This window comes from Dipteris shenzhenensis, chromosome 6 (genome assembly GCF_047967505.1).
Source record: "Dipteris shenzhenensis isolate YYH24624 ecotype China chromosome 6, Dip_SZ_1.0, whole genome shotgun sequence".
Taxonomy (NCBI): domain Eukaryota; kingdom Viridiplantae; phylum Streptophyta; class Polypodiopsida; order Gleicheniales; family Dipteridaceae; genus Dipteris; species Dipteris shenzhenensis.
In genome coordinates this window covers 17,067,434-17,090,569 of record NC_141601.1, presented here as the reverse complement: position 1 = coordinate 17,090,569, position 23,136 = coordinate 17,067,434, and the positions used below count along the sequence as shown (strand labels likewise).

Genomic DNA, 23,136 nt, shown 5'->3' with positions numbered 1-23,136 from the left:
ACAGTGTTTTTGGAAGATTTGGCTCATCATACGGTTAAATTGGCCAGTGCATTACCTTGAACTTTGTTTGAATCTCTTCTTTCTATGTCTAAGTCACTCTATAAGATGCCCTAGTAGGTGGTGTGCTACCCGGAATTAAGCCTTTGGTGAGATCCTCTAGTTTCTTGGGTGGCAATGACTTAGGCAAGTCTTGTAGAAATCTTTCGTTAAAACTCTCCTAGGAACTCTCTTCTCCTCGTGGTAGAGACTATTCTAAGTCCCTTCTTTATTCGATTCACACATAATCAAATGATCTCAAACTGATTTCTTAAATACTTCTTGTATTTGGATGTGACTCACCATTGGAATGAAGCTCTTGAGACTCCAGCTTGAATGGTGATATCTAGCCCTCCATGTAGAACCGTAACCGTCTTCTTCCTATAGTCGTAGATGGGCTGCATCTTACAGTGCCATGGCTGGCCCAACACCACATCCCCAACAACTGTCCTTCCAACTAGGAACTCCACGTGGTTGTGATATCCTTGGATGTGTACTCTGAGCTGGCTGCCAACGGGTACAAGCAAATTCACGGATGTCATGGAATGCTCCCATTGGCTTCCTTCCATGGTCGAGATCTGGAACAATCCCCAAACATGATGCCAACTTGGGTTGAAATGATATTATGAGCAGAGCCCTTATTAAACAAGAAATAAGGCTGATTTATCTCCCACACATCCCCATGCCTTTTAAATTTTAGTTTTGGTCCATCTGCTACCTCCTCTTCTTCCAAAATCACTTTTACTTTTGCTGCCTCCTTTTCTGCTACAGGCTGTCTTGGTCTTTGTTCCCTTCCTTTCCACAAAGGACACTCCAAACTTGTGTCTCCATCATACCTAATGCACAAGCCCTCTCTTATACCTTGTGATAGTTCGTTGATCCATCTCCCTCCTACCGGGTGCTGCGTTTTGTGGCTGATTTGGTCTAAAGCCTCCTCTACCAGTGGAAAAATTGGTTTATTCATTTGGAATCCGTTCTTCTTTCTAAACTCCAAATTCCAATCTATCACGTAAGCCTTACGGTTGAAACATTTTATCTCAGTTTGAAAAGTTCTATACAAGCCACTAAGGTATTGTACCTTCAAGAGTGTTGTCTAGAATTGATCTGTGTACTCCTGAATAGACTCTCCTCCTCTTTGCCTAAAGTTGCCCCACTCTGTGAATATCTCCATCTCAAACTCAGACGATAGGAAGTGCTCTTATAATGTCTTTTAAATTCTAGCCAAGTCTTTGGCATCATATCCAGTGTCTGTAAAGCCTGGTGCTAAAGAGCAGCTGATCCATTGACAAGCAAAGTGGCAAAGTCCTAATCCATTGGAGTCCGGACCAAAACCTCGAGCTTACAGTCTCCGTCATACTGTGACATTTGCACATGCTTTGTCCCAACTTAATCTTGTGTCTTGGCGGCGTCTATATGTATCCCAAGAGGAGTCCGATGTCTCACATGACTCATTTAATGCCTCCTTGATGGATCATCTCTCATCACATTGTGAAGTTGATACTCCTCTTCCCCTTCATCATCATGATCCCGCAACATTCTCTACACATGTAAAACCAATGGGACTGCATCTTCTTTCCTTATTATTGGGCTGATCTCTTTAAGCCCTCTTCCATCCACATCCTTGGCTGTATGCTTCTCCTTGGTCGTTTGCTTCCCCACTTCTCTCGTACTGATCTCTCCCATGAGTCCTAAAGTGCAGTGTTCATGGTTGGAAGCTTCTTCTTAGTCTGTCTCTATTCAGCTTTAAAGGGGTCAAAAAGCTGAAAGATATCTAGTGCCATCTCGTCTCTAACGGGCAGCGGGCTCTCGTCCGATCTCCTATGTCATGGGAGTCTCCTCGTCCTCTGTGTCTCCTCGTCCTCTGTCTCCGAGTGAATGGTTGCATCCAGTCAAATTGCCTTTGAGTCTTCCACTGCTTCATAGGCACAATCTTCTTGGCTGCAAGGGATGCTTTCTTTGTTGACCCCCCCTTTGGTTCTCTTGGTCTTCACCATGATGAAGCTTGGGGTAGGCATGTACTCCCACACAACACACAATCATGCACACGATGATTCCTAACCTGACCTAAGGCTATGTTCCAAGTTCTATGAAGCTCTTCAACTGGAAAGGAAACCATGCTTCTATACTTGCCAGAGTCGTGCTTAGGCAGACGCACAATTTCCAGTTAAATAACTTAATAAATTTGGAATCTCAAATAGCCATTACTCAGAAATTAACAATCACACATATCATTTGAAATTCCAACAAGGATACACCCTCTACCTGGGCTGATCTCAGATATATTTCTTTAGTACAATGGAACAGCAATTCAGTTCTGCGGACAGAACCCCAGGAGACCTAGAAGTCCTAAAACATAAATATATATGTCCCAAAGTATTACAATGGTCTCCCCAAGGAACGAAAATGGGAGATGTGAATCCAAAGTAATAGAAAAATGTAGAAAGTAATGGAAAATAAAAGTAGCCATTGCCAACCCCAGGAGATATCTGGGTGAAGAAAGGCCCAAAATTCCTTTGAGTAGAGCCCAATCTCAACAAAACATTCAGGGCCAAGATTTTTAGAATCACTATATTGGCACCTATCTATGTTTCTCTCTTTGAAACACATGAAATATAGCTTAGAAACAATTGTGTTAGAAACTCTAGTTAGAAAATCCCTAAGAGTTAATGTTCTCAAGCCAAAAATTATTAGAATTCAGAAAAAATAGGTTCGAAATAAGTAAATGCACTTTCAGAGGTGCCCAGAGATGAAAAACGAAATGTTGGACGAAGGAAAACAAACTGAAGTGAAATTGCAATTTCAGAAATAGGCTGAATATGTAAATCACACTATCTCTTGGCTTATCCAAGGTGGTCTGAAGCAGAATTTGAGGGAGATGGCAGCAAATCGTTAGATTAGAAAAAGGAAAGCAGTTTTAGAAGTGGGCAGGCAAGTAGAAGTGAACCCACAATTTTAAAGCTGGGCCACAAGAGAATAAAAATTGAGCTGGGAGGCACGTTGCTGTTGCAAATTGATTTCCAACCTCCTTCCTTGCTGTGCAAACAACAGTTTCAAACCTGATCTTGGCTGCTCTTAGATGAATTGCAATCAAGGTAGGAGCCTCTTGGATGTGAGAACAAGGCTTGGGAAACAAGAGAGCAGCACTGGAGCAAAGAGAGAGCAGGAAAGCAGCAAGAAGAGGAAGCGAAATTGCAAGAGAGCCCAACTACAATGCCCAAAGTCAATCGCACATTTCGTGTACCCCCTAACTAGGAAGCCAAAAGCCTTAAAAGCAAAGAAAGTTTAAAAACATGATTTCTAATGTATTGGTTTCTGGCCTTATTATTTAATTAGTCATTCTAGATTAAAATAGTATTTAATGAGTAGTTCAATGTTTTAATTAGATATTTTAACAAAATCTTCTACCATGACCCCTCTACCCATGCACACAATCAATTAAACAAGTAGGCCTAGAGCAAGGTTTGCTAGGCTCCCAACTTGACCTAGACAACTCATAATCAACCCAAAGTGAAGCCATCTTTTGGATGTTGATGTGCCCTAACGAATGTGCATGTGAGTGATCAAGATGCAAACCCTTGTGGATGTGCGAAGCATCATCTGTCTCATACACCATGTTGATATCGCAATATTAGGTGGAGGGAGGTCCGGAAGAAAATACTCAAATGAGTTGTAAGTCCACTGATGTGAAGTCCATCTCATGAACTAGCTTCCAACATCGTGTCATTCAATGTGACTATCATTGATATTGAAGATCTATCACCATACTCTAGATGGTGTAAACAAGACCGTATTGAAGACAGTAAAAGTAAACCATACTCCAGATGGTGAAGTCATATTGAAGATGACAAATCACATTGAAGGCGATAGAGTCACTCTGAAGGTGACATGGTCACATTGAAGTTGCCATAGGTTATACTGAAGATAGCACTGAAAATGCTATGGTCACATTGAAGGTGACAAGAGCAAACTGAAGATAGTATACATGGTGATCAGCCATGAGAAGAGCATGCTCTTAACTAAAAGTAACATGGCGCACGGGATTTGTAGAAGATAACTGGCCGGGGTGTGAAGTCCTATCACAAGGACTCACACAAAGAAAACTCTCACTTGTGTTCAGTAAACATATGATCATAAGAAAAGAAAATGAAGGTAGGATATTCAACTATAATCCATAAATATAATCAAGAAAAAGGTGTAGGTTTATTGCATAATCATCAAATACTAGATTATTGGTTGACGATGATTTCCTTACATCATACTAGATTGTTGATTGAGATCATATTCATTCTACTATGGACTTTGTTTTGATGAGTTTGTAAACTGAAGTCACTAGTATATTATCCCCCCCCCCCCCCCCCTCTCTCTCTCTCTCTCTCTCTCTCTCTCTCGCGCGCGCGCACTCTCACGCGCTAGCCATCGCTCCCCGCTAGCCATTGCTATCCTACGCTCTCCCGCTAGCCTATGCTCTCCTACCAGCCTCTCAGCCTACGCTCCCCTATTCTCTCCCGCTAGCCTCTCTACACGCAGCCTACGACTCCCCCTACACGCCTACGCTCAACCTACACGCCTACGCCTATGCCATCGCTCAGCCTCCGCTCAGCTTGGTTAGACTAACTCTAGTTAGTAGGCTAGTTACATGCTAACTAGACTAACACCAATTAGTTTGGTTAGTGTAACCAGACAGTCACTCACCTAGTTACTCCACCCCACCTCCCCCCCCCCCCCCCAAAAAAAAAAAAAAAGGGAGTGTCACCTGTCATTTTCTGTTTGTCAAAGGCAATCTGTACCCGTCAGAAAACAACAGAAAAATCAGAGAAAATCATCCTCCATTCCCCTCTGCATTCACCCATTCTCCTCCGCCCCAACCTACAGCCCCGAGCCTGGCCTTCTGCCCCCTCCATTGAGCTCTCCCGCTTCTCGCCTTTTTTCAGCCCCCTTGGGGTACCTCCCATCATGGGGGGGGGGCGCTCATGCTCCGGCTCCCACTCTCGCTCCTGCACTAAGACCTGCACCGAACACGGGTTAGTCAAGCGAAATGGGGAAAGGTGGCAAAGATACGGATAAATCCACCAATAAAGATGACAACAAAGCCAAGAAACAAACTCAGCTAAAACTTGAGGATGTGAACACACGCTACAACCGTAGTGGACTCAGAGTTGACATCAAAGCAAAGGTGGGGTCCACCTCTGCCTCAGCTTCAGTCTCAGCTTCAACTTCAGTTCCAGCTTCAGTCTCAGCTTTGGTCTCAGCTACATCCTCATCCTCAGCTTCAACGCCAGTCTTAGCGTCAGATCCAGTTCGAGTTTCAGCTCCACTTTCAGCTCCACATCTGTCCACATCCTCTACAGTTACATCTACTGGCTCTGATATACCCCTACCCCTGACATCTATTGCTCCACCCTCCCCTAAGATAGAGGGTTTGTCACTGACACCATCTCTTCCATCTCTCCCTTCTTCTCCTGCTACAGTTCTCTCTCCGATTATGACACCTACTTTGGAGGGGTCATACACTTTTCTGCACTACTCGACCTTTTTCTCCCCTCTACCTCTCAGGCAACCCACGTTCCCACACCCTGTTGGGATTGCCTCCTCCAGGCCACTATCATCTCCATACCGCACCCATCTCACCCAATCATCACCCAGCCTCCAGTCTCATCCTCACACTTTCATGCCACAATCCTTTTAGTTTCCGCTAAGGCTTGGGAGAACTTGCTGATGGAGGCTCATAGCATCTGAGAGCGCGAGAGGGAGCTCTCACACTTCGCACAGGAGCAAACATGCTTCACCCAGGAGCAGGCGCGTCTCATACAGCGCGTCTCATACAGGAGCAGTCTCAGGCTATGCAAGACTAGGCTGATCTTATTCAAGGGCTCAGACAGGAGATTTCACAGCTCTGATAGGAGGTCATTGCTATACGTACAGTCCCAGGGAGCACCCCAGTTGTGGAGGCATAGATTGCGAGCATGCAATATGCCATCGAGGAGACGTCCAGACGGGTCGACGTAGCCAAACAGGAACCTGCAAGGGTAACCGTTCCGGCTACCCTCCTCGAGCAGTAGGAGAGAGCCAGCAAGGCTCTCAACATCAGAGTACGTGGGATCCCACGGACTAAGGCTACAGCGATGGCAGATGCGACGGCCTTCGTGGCCACTACTCTAGGGGCGACTGAGCATAGAATTGAGAGAGCATGGCAGGTTGGGAGGGACCCCAACTGAGAGCAGTCCCTTATCATACGGTTCCATGATGCCCAGGCACGACTTTCGGCTTCACGTCATAGGTCAGCCTTACGAGACCAGCCAGCGATCTCCAGGACCTCACTCCACTATAGGTTGAGGAGAGGTGCTTTTTGTTGCAGCAGCGGGACCAAGCCCGCAAGGAGGGGAGGTGGGCAGTAGTACGAGATGGACGACTCCTTACAGGCCCTCGTCAGGCACCCACCTCTACCTTATGGTCAGAACCAGGGAACTTCTCGGAATCCTATACAGGTCACGACATAGTCTTTTATACAGAGACACATCAGAGTCTAGAGCGCCCACTATCAATAGTCAGCAGGTATACTGGAGGGGTTCGAGGGTCAGGAGGAGTCACTTTCCTTTACAGATCCACACTTTTGGGAGCCATCTCAGTGGAGCAGAGAGATACACATTCCAGGTTTCTTTGGATCCGGATTCGGCACATGGACAGCTGAGATCTGTTTATTGCAGTTTGCTACTTCCCCCCCGAGACCTCCCGCTTAGCCAGAGATATTTGAGGGGAGGATGAGACATCCCCATTTGCTGCTCTTTATCAGTCCATTGTTGACTTCTCTAGCCGCGGAGAAGTCCTCCTAGTTGGGGACTTCAAAGCGAGGACAGGCGCTTGTCAGGTACCACTCCTCGACTTCAGGGATGATTCCACTCTACTGCCAGACATTGACCTTGAGGAGGCAAGTATGTTATGAGTTTCGGCTGACAGACGAGGACCGTTCACATCTTATGGGTAGGCCCTATTAGACCTCGGCAGGATGTGTGATCTCATTATTTATAATGGTCTTGACAGATGACCCGCATCAGGTGGCTTCACGCGCTTTCCACATGGGGGAGGCTTCAGTGTTGTGGACTACATCATGGGATCCCTTGCTATAAGACCATTATGATTGGATATGTCATGTCCAAGATTTATGCATCAATACTTGATTATGAGGCTAGCAGATTTGCGGAGTGTTGAGGACTTAGAGTAGCAGGACATGCCGGTTTCAGGCGGGATCATGGGACCATGGACCACTTTCTCGCACTCAGATGTATCATCGAGGAGGTGAGGATACGCAAGTAGAGGGTTTATTGTTGCTTTGTGGATTTCCGCAAGGCATTTGACACGGTTTCGAGAGCCCGTCTCATATGACACCTACATGATTTGGGTTACGACCAAGAGATCATTTGGGCTGTCATGACACTTTATGAGCGAGTTTTAGGCAGAGTCCGGACAAGATTTGGATGGACAGACGAGATCACGAGCACTATCGGGATCAAACAAGGGTGTCGATTATCACCTACCTTGTTTGGCCTCTACATTGACGAGCTCGAGACAGTGATGCAAACACAGGGGGGGTAGGTTGCTCTCTCGCGGGCACGCTGATCCAGATACTGCTTTACGTAGATGACATGGCTCTCTTGTCTTCCTTAGCAGAGGGGCTCTAGAGACACCTTGACGCACTACAATCCTTTTGTGAGTCTCATGATTTGAAGATCAACCTGGGTAAAACCAAGGTTATGATCTTCAATATGTCTCAAGCCATCATGCGCCAGGAGCAGTTCGCATTTGATGGGTCCCCTGTTGAGATAGTTTCATCATACACTTATCTTGGGGTCGTCTTTTCCGGACCCATCTTCACTATGAGACCCGCGATGCATGCACGTCTGAGCAGATGATATGCTTCATTGGCTAGACTAGAGAGGCAGTGTTTCCGCTCTCCCTTTCAGGATCCACGAACCAAAGGGTTGCTTTTTGACTCCTTGGTTCGCCCAACAGGGATGTATGGCAGTCCATGCTGGGGGGCAGACTTGTCGGATACAGAGTTGGTCAGGGTGGAGCGGCTACATGTTCTCATGTTATCACGGATGATTCATGGTAAGCCATCCGTTCCTCACTAGATCATTTGGGCGGAGTTTGGGTTACCCCCATTACAGCTAGATGCTGCATTTCAGGTCATCACGTATCTGTACCAAGTCAGGGAGTATAGGGATTACACCTTTGGGCGTAGCAGGATACCATGGTTAGCACTGTCCTCTTCTATGGCACTTGCAGCAGGGGGAGACTAGAGGTGCTGGTATGCATGCACAGAGAGATGGTTTAAGGGACTAGAGCTCCACATGAACAAACTACCTCCATTCCAGTACAGCATGGATGCTACGTTTTCTCCCCTCCTATCACACGAGGTCAACTAGGTTATCCGTGAGGATCTACTACAACTACGCACATTTCGGACTTGGTTGGGCCCGAGTGATCTTCCAGTGAAGCTGGGCTTCTACAGAGCTTACTTCTTACATATCACAGTGGAGGGTTTCATTGATCCACTAGGATACACGTAGATTCACCTACCCCACTTGTTGAGGATCTCTCTTGGGCAGTTCCGGGTCTCTTTACACAGACTTCGTATCGAGAGCGGTAGAGCAGAGCGGTTACCCAGGGAGAGGTGCATATGCACATTGTGTGACATGCAGGAGGTTGAGAAAGAGGAGCATTTCATCTTCATGTGTCTTGTTTACTATGAGATCTGAGGGCGTTTCTACTGCCTCTTTAGAGATAGTTATTGGGTTTTGGCCCGTCTCCTCTCCTACACAGACCAGCGGTGTTTGGCTGGTTTCATTCATGAGGTGCTTAGACGCCGCAAGAGGATACTCCAAGCACGGAGACAGGAGCAAACTTCTTCCTCAACTGATACCTCTCAGAGCTCTATCACGGACTTCTTTCAACCAGATCACATAGACCCCCACGAGATGAGAGCTCTTGACATGACCGTGACCTAGAGCCTGTGACCTGACAGCTCAGACAGAAAGAAAGAAAAAGAAAGAAAGAAAGAAAGAAAGTTTATTAAAGTCTTCGGAAGATCGATGGGTCTATGAGACGGTGAAAATCGTGATACAACGAGCTGTGGTAGTGGAGCTACTAAACGAGCATCGATACCAATGCAAAATGCAAAATGCAAAAAATGCAAAAAATGCAGAATGTCAGTACTAAGTCCTAAGTACAACATAGTCATGTCGATGGTCGACTATATATCAATCTCAGCATCATCATCAATATCATCATATATTAGGATGGATGAGGAAGTGGAGGCATGAAGTCGGCAATAGAGTGCTGTCGGCCACTCAGAGGTGCGGTCCTGGCACGTCTCCTGGTCGTAGCTCTGCGTCTAACCAGGGCTACTGTGACCCCCGTTAGTCGGGCTCTGACTCTAAACAAGGAGGGGATGGCTCCAAGTGTAATCTGTGTGTCGACCCTCTATCTGAGCTGTCGGGTCACGGTCATGTCGAGGCCTCGTACTTGGGGACATCCCTTCCTTGTTTAGGATCGGAGCCCGACTGACGGGGGGTCACAGTGGACCTGGTTAGACGTAGAGCTACGACCAGGAGACGTACTAGGACTGCACCCTTGAGGGGTCGACAACGCTCTATTGCTGACCTCATGCCTCCACTGCCTCATCCATCCTGATGTCCTGCTGTTGATGATGAGGATGATGATGATTATGATGATGTTGATGATAACGATGATGCTGAGATTGATATATAGTCGACTATCGACATAACTATGTTGTACTTAGGACTTAGTACTGTCATTTTGCATTTTTTACATTCTGCATTGGTGTGGATGCTCGTTTAGTAGCTCCACTACCACAGCTCATTGTATCAGGTTTTTCACAATCTCATAGACCCATTGGTCTTTGGAAGACTTCAATAAACTTTCTTTCTTTCTTTCTTTCTCCTTCCCCACTCCTTCAGGAATAATAATAATTTACGGAGGGAACTTACCATATGTGCGTTAACTTATTTCTCCATACGGCACATGTACCAATATTCATGCTATACATACGGTACCTAATGTTTGGTTCCACCTTGAACAAAGCTTGATAGAAGTGACATTTTTTTGCTTACTTTATTTGTGTGTTCTTAAATAAATTTACTTTCTCAATGTGATTCAAAGCTCTATCAACAGCAAATGTTTAAAACATATGGAAGATAGCATTTGAAAGCGAGTCTTCATTAGATTGTTGAAGAGGATAGATGAGAGACTTATCCAATTAGTTTTACTTGGACTATGTTTTAGTAGCATTTGTATATATTGTCTTAACTTTTGTTCTACTTGAATGCTTAAGCAAGTCTATAAATTTACATGTATTGAGAATGCAGGTAATGGCAAGGTCCTCTCCTCAAGATAAATTAGCGCTGGTAGAATACCTAAAAAGTCAGCATGAAGTAGTGGCTGTTACCGGTGATGGTACCAATGATGCACCAGCTTTACAGAAAGCAGATATTGGACTCGCCATGGGAATTGTTGGAACTGAGGTTTGGATAAGACAAGCTCAAGTTTTTTGGGCATATAAGATGCTGAGACGTTGTTTCAAGCATGGTGCCAAGAAATAAAGACCTAAGTATTTTTAAGAACTTGACGTTGGTCTCACTCCTCTTGTTTCATGTTTTAATGCTTTCGAGATTTACAAATTTTGTTGAGGCACGAATAAACCATGTGGAGAAAACTAGCTGGTCGAGAATAGCAATCACAATTGACGTGCCATTGTTCAAAACACAAAGTGTATGATCTGCTCCAAGTCTTCTAAAATCAAGTGATAAGAAGTATCTATCAACTTCTGCATATCATGCTCTTCATGTTTGTTTGAATGCATCGAAATTTGAATTATACAATCCTTGTAGAGTGGGTATAGTCACAAACTAATTACAAGACTTAGGTAGACCTTGAATTGTAAGATTAATCATCTCATAACTTGTCTCCAATATCCATCAGCTGAGCTTGTATATCCTTGATCATCATTAGATAATTAGTAATATATCAGTAACATCTCTTCATCTTTCATGCAAAAGGAATTCAACTGATTTCTTAATGCCCACTCGGTGCCTTCATTAGCAAGTTGAAAATATTCCTTTAAAATTCTCCATGAGTGATATTCTTCACTAACATTTCTAGTGTCTCATCATTCTTTTCAATGCACTTGTCATATGTCTTGTTATTTTCAGCTCGTCTCTTCTCAATTTCACAAAACAAAATGCCAGAACTTATGTATTTCCAAACTCCCAAGCTGCATAGTTTGTGCTATTCAGCTTTGCATCTGTTAATAAAGAATTTGATGACGTAGCCATAGTCCTAGAAATCCTTGAATAATCCAACTGCCAGGCCAGAGCCGACGAATTAAGACTCAACATATAGGATGGAAAAAGTTACAAGTATAGCTGGTTCCGAAAAATGAATAATAATGTTTGAAAACCTAAAAAATAATGTCTTAAAGGCACCCAACAAAGACTTTTCAGAATATTCTTTATAGGATACATTATAGCATTTAGATATAGCCTCTTTTCTTCTCAAGACGCCACAAGTCTCCTCCTAGTTCACGTACATATAAGAAGTCAAGGTAATCTTTACATAAACATGTGCCTCATACTTCAACTTCCAAAAGCAAGAGCTCTGTGAGAGGGGAAGCCCCAATGGGCCATGTGGCTTGCAGATGATCTGTGTACTGTTGCTGTTGCTGCAGATTATATCTACCACTGTTGTTGTCCTTTTTAATAACTAACACTTACGTGATTTTTCCGGCCTAATATATGTGCAAGTCTGCCCAGTAAATAGGCTACAGAGGCAGAACTTGAACTAATGACACTTCAAGAGAAGAAGAAATTCAAGGATTGAGTTAAATGCCAACAATATCAATTCAAAAATCATTTTCTAATACAGAAAGCAGATAGACAGAGGGATCTCAATGTATGCAGTATGCAGAAATGGGTTGCCATTATCCAGGAGAAGACGACACCCGACCTCCCTCTCTCTCCCTCCTATAGGGGTATGAGGCCTCTGAGACCATTTACACTCTGGAACGTTAATGTGGGACTCCTTCAGGAGACATTCCAGGGGATGGATCTTGTGGTCTACACAGAAACATATCAGAGTCTAAAGATTACCTATGGTATATGGGTATACATGGTTATCATTGTCCTGGATGGAGCACACACAGATGGATGAGTACATGGTTAGGTGGAGGGGTGATTTTGTTTCACTCACACCTGCAATCCTATGTCAGTATGCTGAGTACAGACGAGCATGCCAAGTACATATGGGTTCATCTTCGGAGACCTTCCACTAGAGATATATCATTGCAGCATGCTACTTTCCCCCTGATAAATCTTATTTGCCATTATATGAGGGCGTTTAGAGACATGGGCAGCAAGGAGAGGTTCTGATGTTGGGGGATTTTAATGCTAGGACATGTATCATGCAGGCAGAGATCTTAGACTTCCAGAGAGATGCCATTTAAATTTAGAGGTAATTTAGTTCATTCAAAACAAATTAAACCAGAGGTGGGAGAGTGAAAACTCGATCCTTGGCCTCTATAATATGAATAAAAAACCATAAGGGTCGTCTATAATGCCACATCATCCCGAGTGGAGTAGCATGAAAAAACAGGGAACAATCCCAGGTCCTCATGAACACTATCAAAGTGGCTGCAGAGGTCCCAGTGTATCTTTCCCACTGACTTTGGATAGTAAAAATGAGATCAGTCCAAATGGAAGCCAATACATCAGCGGCAGTGGATGCCCGCCAATGACCTGAGCATACTCGAACTCCATATCCACCATAAAGTAATGCTGGAAACACCTCCCAAGCTGAGCCCCATGATGAAGGTAGTGGGTCCTAAGCTGGGATGGGAAGTAAGAACAAATCCTGAGGCTCCATGGTGCTTATATCTGTTGTCCCTACTGATCCTCCAAGAATGAGACCAAGACCTCGACAGATGGTGCTCTGAAATACCCTATGTCTACCAGTACTGAACAGCTATGGGTAGATGATGGGTGGTTCTTTGCTGAATTGTGCATCCAATCCTTGTGGAATACTGAAAGAATGGAACAGGAGGATCTGGAGCAGTGGAAGTTGGCCAAGGCCACTCCCTTGCATCCTAGTCCAACTCAACAACAGGGCTACCCTGAGAAAATCCAAAGCCTCCGTCTGGGCTCAGCTGCAATTGTAGTATGGGACGGTCTAATGACCAAATACTACCCACTCTGATCCTTTGCGAGTGTGAAACCTTCTCATTCAACGATTGGGTAAATGTGGGTCTGTGAGATGTGTCTGAGGTAAGGTATGATAAAGGTGCTAGTCCTGTTAATCCTAAACATGTGCCCTAGTTGCTGAAATACCCATACCATCTCAACTCAGTTTGAGGGTATGAGAATTAATAAGGTCTCTCTCCAAGCCTGTAGAATGGCTCTCATGACTTGGAGTTATGCCGGCAACTTGAGCAAGTGGTCCATATCTGTGATTGATGATCTTCTCTATATCTCACGACATGCACTGAACCAGTCACCAATACTAGAAAAACCCTGGGAGTGCCATTGTGCCGATATTGTTCTCTACTCATTGCCAAGGGTGACACCTTGATATTGCACTAGAGGATTAAGAAAAAGTGTGCTGCCTGGATAATTCCTCTCTGGTGGATGGTACTGCTTGGATGAGAGCCAAACGATATTATCCCAAATCTGGACAAGTCTTCTCACAATCAGGGAAGAGCTGCCAATGATGGTCCACCCTAAACATCCAGCTGACACTCCCACCCTAAACATCCAGCTGACACTCTCTGGCGATTGCCCAGCTGCTCGTGGTGTACACTGAAGCCTGAAGAATGCCATGAAGAAAGAATTGCTTCCATGGCTGGTCCCTTTGGGTGAAGACTCTAACAAGAAGTTTGACTAGGAGTGTGCTCTGAAGCTTTAGATCAAGAATCCCTAGTCCACCCTGTGTGAGGAAGAAACAGTCGTAGTGTCCCAAGACACCCTCGCTCTAGTATCCAAAAAAGAGGCAAACTCTAAGCACTCCACTCCATATGAATTTCTTGAGCAACCTCTTCATTTAATGCTGTTTGCACAGAAACACCAACAAGAGGCCACATACCACATGGTAGCTAGAAGCACCTGGTTGAGCATCAGTGCTTGACCAGCCAAGAAAAGTCTAGCAGTGTTTCAATATATTAAATTCCTTCGTATACGCTCCAACACAGGTTCAAATTGTTGGGTTGGAGACACACCAATCCCGACTTGACAGCTAAGATATCTAGTGGAAGTACCTCTTGGAAAACCGAGCAAAAGATCTGTCAACACAACCAATCTAGAGTATCCTACACATCACAGGATAATTTCTCTTCCCTCACAAAGCAGAAGATCAGTGATTGACGAACATCTGCAGCAAGCATCAATTGCCTAACTCCTTTAGGACAACCATCATTGATGCAGGTCACGATCCATTGCGCCTTAGCCTGCAATTCCTTGGTCCCTCTATCTCTTTGCATATGGAGTTCATGGAGTCTCTGTCACCCAAAATCCTTCAGCTAGCAGACAACGATACACAGCTATGCCTTAAGCTGTGCTAATCCATAGATCATCACCAACTATGCACAAACCCAATGGAAGACACTTCCAGCAATAGCCCTGCTGCCTTCATTTCTCACGGAGAGACTAGCTCACATTTATAGCGTCACCCGCACAGCCACGTAGCTTCCTCAATCAGAAAAAAACAGAGCCCTTCCATATGATCTCAGCCAGACCACAATTCTCTGCATCAGCTTACGTGCAAACAACGACTGTCCTACCTACGTAGTAGCTATGCTCAGCCAACGAACAACAGCTCGTAATCTCTGGAGATCCCCAGCGCCAAGGTCTTCTCAGCGCACACACCCTCTTTCATCTACGAGAGCCTCCTCCATTTTTCGTCATTCAGCCTCCTCTTCTCGGAGCCCCCCTTGCATCGTAGATCCTTCCAGTGTAAACTCCCAGCCATCATCTCCACGCAGCTCCAGCTCACAGCCTAGAAGCTCCCCTTCATCCATCACGTAGCCACCTTTGCATGAGCAGGATGCCTTCCCAATCAGTCCAGCCACCTCAGCCTAATTTGCCACCTCGTCAGTGACATTTTACCACTCTCAAGACATTTGCCCCAAATCACATTAAATGCGCATTTTGGACCTTTAGTCACACAATTCCCCCACACATTAGCATGCACATTAAAGCTTGCATGCACCCCCGCACACACACATGAAAAGCCCCTTGACATGGGCACCAAAACATATCAAATTCCCGTAACATGCAAGTGCACATTGACTCAGGAAAATATAAAAAAATCCTTCATGACTTGACTTTACATGACCCTAAAAACATTTCGCTTGATCACACACTGGACACCCTTGCTCTGGAAGTTTGGTACAACCACATTGCATTTCATTATTTCCCATGAAGTCCCTGCAAAACACACTTTATTGTCTCAAAAAAAACTATACATCAGTCCATCATGCTTGTGAAAGAAAAATCTACAAATGCCAAAAGCCCACACATACCCTAAATGTGTACAGCTATGTGCCTACCCACAGCTATATACAGTGCTCAAAAACTTGATACAGATTTGTCCTATCATTTTGCCCATCCCCAGTTTGCAGACATTTATGTCTTGCAGATAGGTGTATATAAGATTTGCATTTCTTCAGAGATATCCTCATCCATGAGGTCTTCCGGCTTGTCTGGTTTCATCACAGTAGGTCCACAGCTGCCTACACTCATGATCCTATGGAAGTATTTCTTTAGTCTGAAGCCATTGACTCTATTCTTATGATGATGACCATCCAAATCCTCAAGTTGATATGACCCATTTTTGGATTTCTTCGTCACACGAAAAGGTCCATCCCATTTAGTCACAAATTTCTTCTTGAAGGTAGAATCCAGACTACTGTTGTATCTCAAAACTAGATCACCCTCCTTGATTTTCTTATCCCTGAATTTCCTGTTTGCTCTCTTCTGATTCTCCTCTTGAATTAAAGCATAATGTTCCACCGCCTTTTGTCTATCTAGTTGTGTTTCTTGCAAATCCAATAACCGGTTCTGGAAAGTAGAATTTGAATCCTCATTTATCTTCATTAACATATGTAATGCAGGAATTTCTACTTCTAAGGGTAATAGAGCTTCTTTCCCGTAAACAAGATGAAATGGTGAAAACTGGGTGCCTTCTTTTATTGCAACTCTGTAAGCCCATAAAGCCCAGTGCAAAGCAAGGTCCCACTCCTTCTCATGTGTTCTCATGATCTTTCCCATGACATTAGTACACACACCATTAAATTTTTCATTCATCCCATTACATTGGGGATAATAGGAAGTTGCATATATGTGCTTAATCTTCAGCTTTCCACCTAATAAATCCATCAGTTCACTCCTGAAACCCGGACCTCTATCAGAAAGCAACTCCAGTGGTACACCAAATCTACAGCAGATATCCTCACACACAAATTTACATACAGATTTTGCATTGACAGCCCGTACTGCTCGTGCTTCATCCCATCTCGTCAAATAATCCACAGCTGTCAGCACATAACAATTTCCCGTGGCTGTCATGGGTAGAGGACCGATGGCATCTATTCCCCATTTCTCAAAAATATTATAAGCAAGCATGATATTTCTGAGTTCTGGATGTAAGATCCTCTTACTCATTTGTTGACACTGTAGGCATGACCTACACCAATGTCTTATGTCTCTCTGGAGGGATGGCCACACATATCCTTCTGTAAGTATTTTCCTCAGCATGATTTTGAAAGCAAAATGTCCTCCACATACTCCCTCATGAGTAACTTGTAGAATATGAAAAACTTCCTCATGGCAGGGAATTCTTCTGAGCACCAGATCAGCCCCTTTCATGTAAAGAACATCACCTATTAGACAATAATAAGTACAGCTTTTAATAAATCTGTATTTTCTTTGTTTCGGACCTTCTTCAGGCACTTTACCAATTAACAGGAAGCTTTCCTCACAAGCTAATGTCTCCCTTCCTTTGTATAAGGGCTCCTCATGTAAAGAACATCACCTATTAGACAATAATAAGTACAGCTTTTAATAAATCTGTATTTTCTTTGTTTCGGACCTTCTTCAGGCACTTTACCAATTAACAGGAAGCTTTCCTCACAAGCTAATGTCTCCCTTCCTTTGTATAAGGGCTCCTGCACTCCTATTGCATCAACATAAGCTGCTCTAATTTCCTGTGTAGCATCATGTGCATTTACATTCTTACCTCTTTCAATATGTTGGAGTGTCTAGGCATCCAATTGATTTAACAGTTTCTTCACCGCGCTTATCCATCTCTTCAAATGAACATGCTTAACCTTCTAGACACCTAAAATTTGCTTCACAACCAGCAGAGCATCTCCCTTAATCATAAGTCTTTTTATCCCCAGACTAATGCATACTTTCAAACCTTCGAAGAGGGCTGCATATTCAGCTTCATTATTACTGCTAGCTTCGAGCTGAATTCCCATTTTCCGAATCTCATTTCCTATAGGATCATAAATGACAATTCCTCCTGTACTTTTATTTAAACTTTTTTTGTAAGATCCATCAAAGTGTAAAACAAATGCATCCTCTAGTACTTTTTCTTCATTCATGTTAGTGTTCTTCTCCACATCTTCAACTAAAATAGGTCCTTTCTTATAGGTGAGGAGATTAGCCAAGGAAGCTGTGGTAGAGTTCTCAACCAAGAAGGTAAAAGAGTACTCCCGTAACTCTACTATCCATTTAATCATGCTCCTGGAGATGTTTGTACTATTTAACATATGAGGCAGTAGTGAACATGAGGTGAGAACCACAAAAGGTCTGGACAATAGATAAGACCAAAATCTCCTACAAGCATACATGAGGCTAGCCAGGACCAATTTAGCCGCTGAATACTTCTTTTCTACTTCACTCTTCACCCTGCTGGCATAATAGACTGGCCTCATATATCTGGAACCCTCTCCCTGTTGCAAAAGAATAGCACCAATAGCATCTGGTCCTATAGACGGATTCACATAAAAAGTCTTGGAATAATCTGGTGGCTTTACACTTGAAATATGAGTCAAGGATTCCTTAACTGCCTCAAACACCTCTTCACTCTCTGTCGTCCATTTCAGAGGCTCAGATTTTACCACCTGCTGAAGAGGATACAAAATCTGAGATAACATATGAATAAATCTCGATAGATACTTCACCTTCTGGAGAAAGGTATGCAACTACTTTGTATTCTCGGGAGAGGACGGCATAACTAAAGCTTTTACTTTACCTGGATTTGGCTCAATTCCATTCTCAGATACAATATGCCCCAATATTTTAATGCTGGTCTGAGCTAACTGAGTCTTCTTAGGATTTAATTGACCACCATTATTATCAATCTCATAAAATACCTGATCCAGCTTTCCACAGTGCTCCCTTCTTCCACTGTACACATAGATGTCATCAATAAACACTTTACAAAATTTATCCAGGAAGGGTGATAAAATCAGATCTGAATTCTCCTGATAGTGCGAGGGGCCGTTGGTAACTCCAAAAGGCATTTTCCTATAACAAAAACAGCCCCAGGGGGTAATGAAGGTAGTCTTGATTTGATCTTCCTTGGCTATGGCTATCTAGAAGTACCCTGAATATCTGTCACACAAGCTGTACATTTCATGACCCGCCACTTTATCAAGAATATCATCCAGAATAGGCAAAGGATAGTGGTTTCTCTTTGTCACTACATTGAGAGGTTTGTAATCAACACAGACTCTCCATTTGTCCACACCTTTTGGCACTATGACCATAGGACTTATCCAATCAAAGTGAACTACATGATAAATTATTCCTGCCTTGAGAAGCTTATCTACCTCTTCCTTCAGGACATCTCTCTGTTCCGGGCGTAATCTTCTTATTTTCTGAAAAACAGGTTCGGCACCTTCCTTCAGCTCAATCGTCAAAGGATTCCCTTTAAATCCAGTGATCTCTTCATAAGAGGTGATAAACAAATTGGGGTATTTCTGCAACATCTTCAAATATTCTTCTTTCTCCTCAACATTGAGATCAGGATTCAATGATTGCTCAATCAACACTTGGGTTGATTCTTGAGAACATTTGGGCTGCATTAAATCCTCGATAACCTCAAACCTATCCACCTCTTCCTCACCGAACCCTGCTGCCCCCACAAAATCCACCTGTGAATCCTCATCTACCAAATCCACCAATGCTATTGTTCCTTCATCACTTTTTGAAGTCACCGAGCTCTCATCCTCACTGCTGGTTTCACTTCTCTCTTCCTCTTCACTTGCTGAATCTGAAACTTCAGCCCTGCTTACCATATCGAAATTCCATTTCTTCCCATTCGTATGTACAGAAAAGATTCCTTTCTGCCAATTCTGAATTGCACCTACCTTCCTCAACCACGGCCTTGCAAGAATCAAAGGATAGGCTCCCAACCCTGCAGGCATCACATGACAATCCACTCGACATGAAACACTGAATGCCTCAACCTCCAGATCAGGTACTATCCCTAAAGTCTTCACCTGGGAGTGGTTTGCCATTCTGATGCGATAACTAGAGGAGCGGGATATCTTAAGTCCTAATCTCTCCACACAAGCCTGGGTAATCACACAAATCTGTGCACCTCCATCTATATAGGCCTCTCCAAAACCCTTTCCTTTATGCCAGGCTTCTACAGCAGGTAAAAGATCTGGCAACTCTGAGACAGACATCAGCTTAATTGTACCTTTATGAGAGTTCTTCTTTGCTGGATTTACAGCCCGCCTCCATTCTTTTTTAAGCTTTGGGCATAGACCAATCATTTGAGCAAATGTAATGTCCGGCTTCCTTGCTGAAAGATCTTCCACCAAATCTCCCTGCTCCTTCCCCATGGGATAATCTGTAGTTCTGTACTTCCTTCTGGGCTTCCTGCTGCTCTTCTTTTGGTAGATCATCATCTCCTCAGAATGCTTCCGCTTTGCACTAGGACCAACCTCCTCTTCTCTATCTCTCTTCCCTAATGGCATGACATCTTTAACTTCCTCCAACTCCAACAAGCCAAATGTAACTGCCTTACCTTTCCCTTTCTCTTCTGCAGTGGCTTTATGGATTCCAGAGGTACTAGGCTGACCTGCATCTTTTACTTCTACACTATGATCATTCACCCTATTATTTAACCCTGTTGGCAATGGATAAATATCACCTCCAGCACGAGGAGGCTTATCACAATGTGTGCTGTAATGTCCCCACTCTCCACAATTAAAGCACTGGACACAAGGTGCAAATGACCCTTGACCTCGTCCTGCCTGCCACGGGCCTGAATTATTTGAAGAAGGCATGCTGCCTCTGCCATAACCACCCGATGATCTACCTCTTCCCCTACCGTTCATCAAATTCAAACTCAAAACTCTTCATAAGGTCCGACATTTCATGAATTTCTTCTTTTATATTCTCCTCCCTGACTTCTGGCTTCTGTATTTTTGGCTTCACATGAGAGCTGAACCATTGGCATCTCTTGCATCATTTGTGACAATCTTATCTGCTTTCTCTCCTTCTCTTACTTAGCAAAAAATGTCATATGCTTTTTCTTCTCTTTAATTTTCTTCAATTTAGTTTACATTAATAGAACACTTTAACAAAGCATACCATATGTATCGCACAATAATAGATTTGTTATCTATAATTAAGCTAGGATTGGCATCTACTCAAGCAAGCTATGAGGATACATGACCTCTTAGTAATTGTATTTCTTATTTCATACATACCACAAGATATACGTCTTCTTATTCTTATTAATGCACATAATCATGCTTATTTAATCATAGCAAACTCTTAGCTCACATAATCATGCGTATTTAACCATGATAGACTCTTAGCTCACCTAGATTATCCTAGATCCCATATAGGATATCATATTTTATTCTCTTTTTCATGCTATTTTAATTTGATGTATCACTCTTCTTCAAATTCGACCATTCCCTTACGTCATCATACCATTATTTCTTATCTTTATATGAGTATTTCTATGAGAGTAAGAAAAATGAAAATATAGGAAAACAAAAATATGAGAATAGATACGTATCTCCTTTGTCCTTCCAAATCTTTTCTTGCTTGGTTGAGCCCCAATAAACTTTATTTTGCTTCCCATTCAATTGTCGGTCTAATAACTTTGTGGTTCAAAAGAGATTCCTTGCAGAGCCTCTCTTTCATAGTGACCTCATCATATGCAACTTAAGAAAAGCAATTAAGTAAAGCAAAGAAGAAGAATAAAAGATGTATCAAGAGATGCATTGAAGCAATAGCATGCATATCATGTAGCTATTTATCCTTGTTTCATCTCCAGCTCTCAATTCGTAATTTACTCTTGTTGCTTTCTTCCAAATAGCCATGTTCTTTTGCTTAGGAGAGTGACATCCGGGTTGCAATTTTCATACAACTTCCATTCTTGAAATCATATGATGCTACTATTACTTTAAATATCATTAATTATATAAGAATATGAATCTTTACTATCCTTATGCCTTAAGGTTAAGTCATCTCTAGTCATGGCTATTCATCTTTCTATCCAAAGACGACTTCTACCAATTCATTGACAGTAGGCAGGGAAAAGAAACAACCATAAATTTCTTACCTAAAGTTAGAACATATTAATCCAACCACTCAAAAGGACCAGCGCACACCCTTTGAACAAGACAATGCAAATCAATTTTGTCTTTGCTACCCTGAGAGCATCCTCATAAGTGACCAGCTCTTTACATTCAATCTTTATCCTAATCTCTGGCTTCAGACCAGCAACAAACCTATCCTTTGTTATGACTCTGGGAGGAACTTCAGGTAATAAGGCCACCTGCCATTTATTCCACAACACAATGAACTTATCGACATACTCATCCACTAATTGAGTCGGCTGTTGCTGCAATAAACATAGCTCTCTCCAAATGCCATCAGGATCTCTAACACATACAAACCTATCCAGGAAAGTTGTCCTCACCTCTGGATAATTCGGGTTTCTGTGAGCACCCTGTTCATACGCATCCTTGCAGAGAAAGTCTGCAGCCAAGTTCTCGCTTCTCCCAACAGACAAAAGGATAGAATCTGAAGGACTTCTGGAGCATTCCTGTCTTTAATAAGAGCTGTGAACTCCAAGCACTCTAAAAACCTCTCTGGGTCTTCATTGGTGGGCAACTCGTGAAATCGAGGAAATTCATGAGCCATCTCTCCTCTTGAGACTAATTTATCTCAGACACACTTCCAACCAGAAATACCACCCAACCTCTTATGGGAAGAAAGCAAAAATAATCACTCTACTGAAGATAACTTACCCTGCATGTGACTGGCATTCTTCTTCCTAAGAGCAACCACTTTCAAAGCCTTTTGAACCTTAGCACGGAGACGTATCACCTGAAGTTCAACATCAAGGCATCTATCTCTCCTGTGTCCACACTCCCCATATAACTCACAATGAATCACTCTCATGCGAGGCTTTGTCTTCATAGTTTCAATCCCTAACCACATAGAAATTCAAGCAACATTCCCCAGCCAATTCTTCTGGGCCGTTTTGTCTTGAGTACCCAATCTCAATTCAAAACTCCTCTTGTCCCCAGCAGGATCGCCAAAAGATGATAAGGAAAAAAAGGAAAGATAGCCATCACCACGTCAGATAGCTGAGACTTCATAGGGATCAGCTGCAATGTGGGCTCGTAGATGATGAGCTTATGAACCAGGTTTCAGAGCAGGTGTCTTTATATTAGGCACCGGGACAAACCCCCCACAAAAACTGAGTGAACATAGATCACACAGACTCAGAGAGAACCAAAAGACTACACAGCCCGAAACAGACTGAACTTAGAACTGAACTTCCCCCTAAAACTCAGAAAATAGTCAGCCTCAGAATACTATGAACCCACAGCCCACACTCCTAAGCTTCCATCAAGAACAACAGCTCAGCAAAGCTGCAACAGTGCCTCCTCCTCTCCCTCTCTATCAGTATTCAAAAATCTCCCGCGATTAAATCAACATAAGATCACAACCATGTCAAAGAGGCTTTCGATTCCTTTAGGATAACTTCTCT

At 43.3% G+C, this 23,136-nt stretch overlaps 1 protein-coding gene across 4 annotated transcripts in view; it reads left to right on the top strand.

Moving 5' to 3' along the window:
- LOC147900866 (putative calcium-transporting ATPase 11, plasma membrane-type) overlaps positions 1–23,136 on the top strand; it is a 52,896-nt gene that overhangs the window by 17,207 nt on the left and 12,553 nt on the right. For 3 of the 4 annotated variants that reach the window (XM_087375558.1, XM_087375561.1, XM_087375557.1), the window contains one exon: positions 10,422–10,577. The exons of the other annotated variant lie outside the window; for it this stretch is intronic. In XM_087375558.1, coding sequence (XP_087231684.1) covers positions 10,422–10,577 — 156 coding nt within the window. The remainder of the gene's footprint in view (positions 1–10,421; positions 10,578–23,136) is intronic. 4 annotated transcript variants of the gene reach the window in all.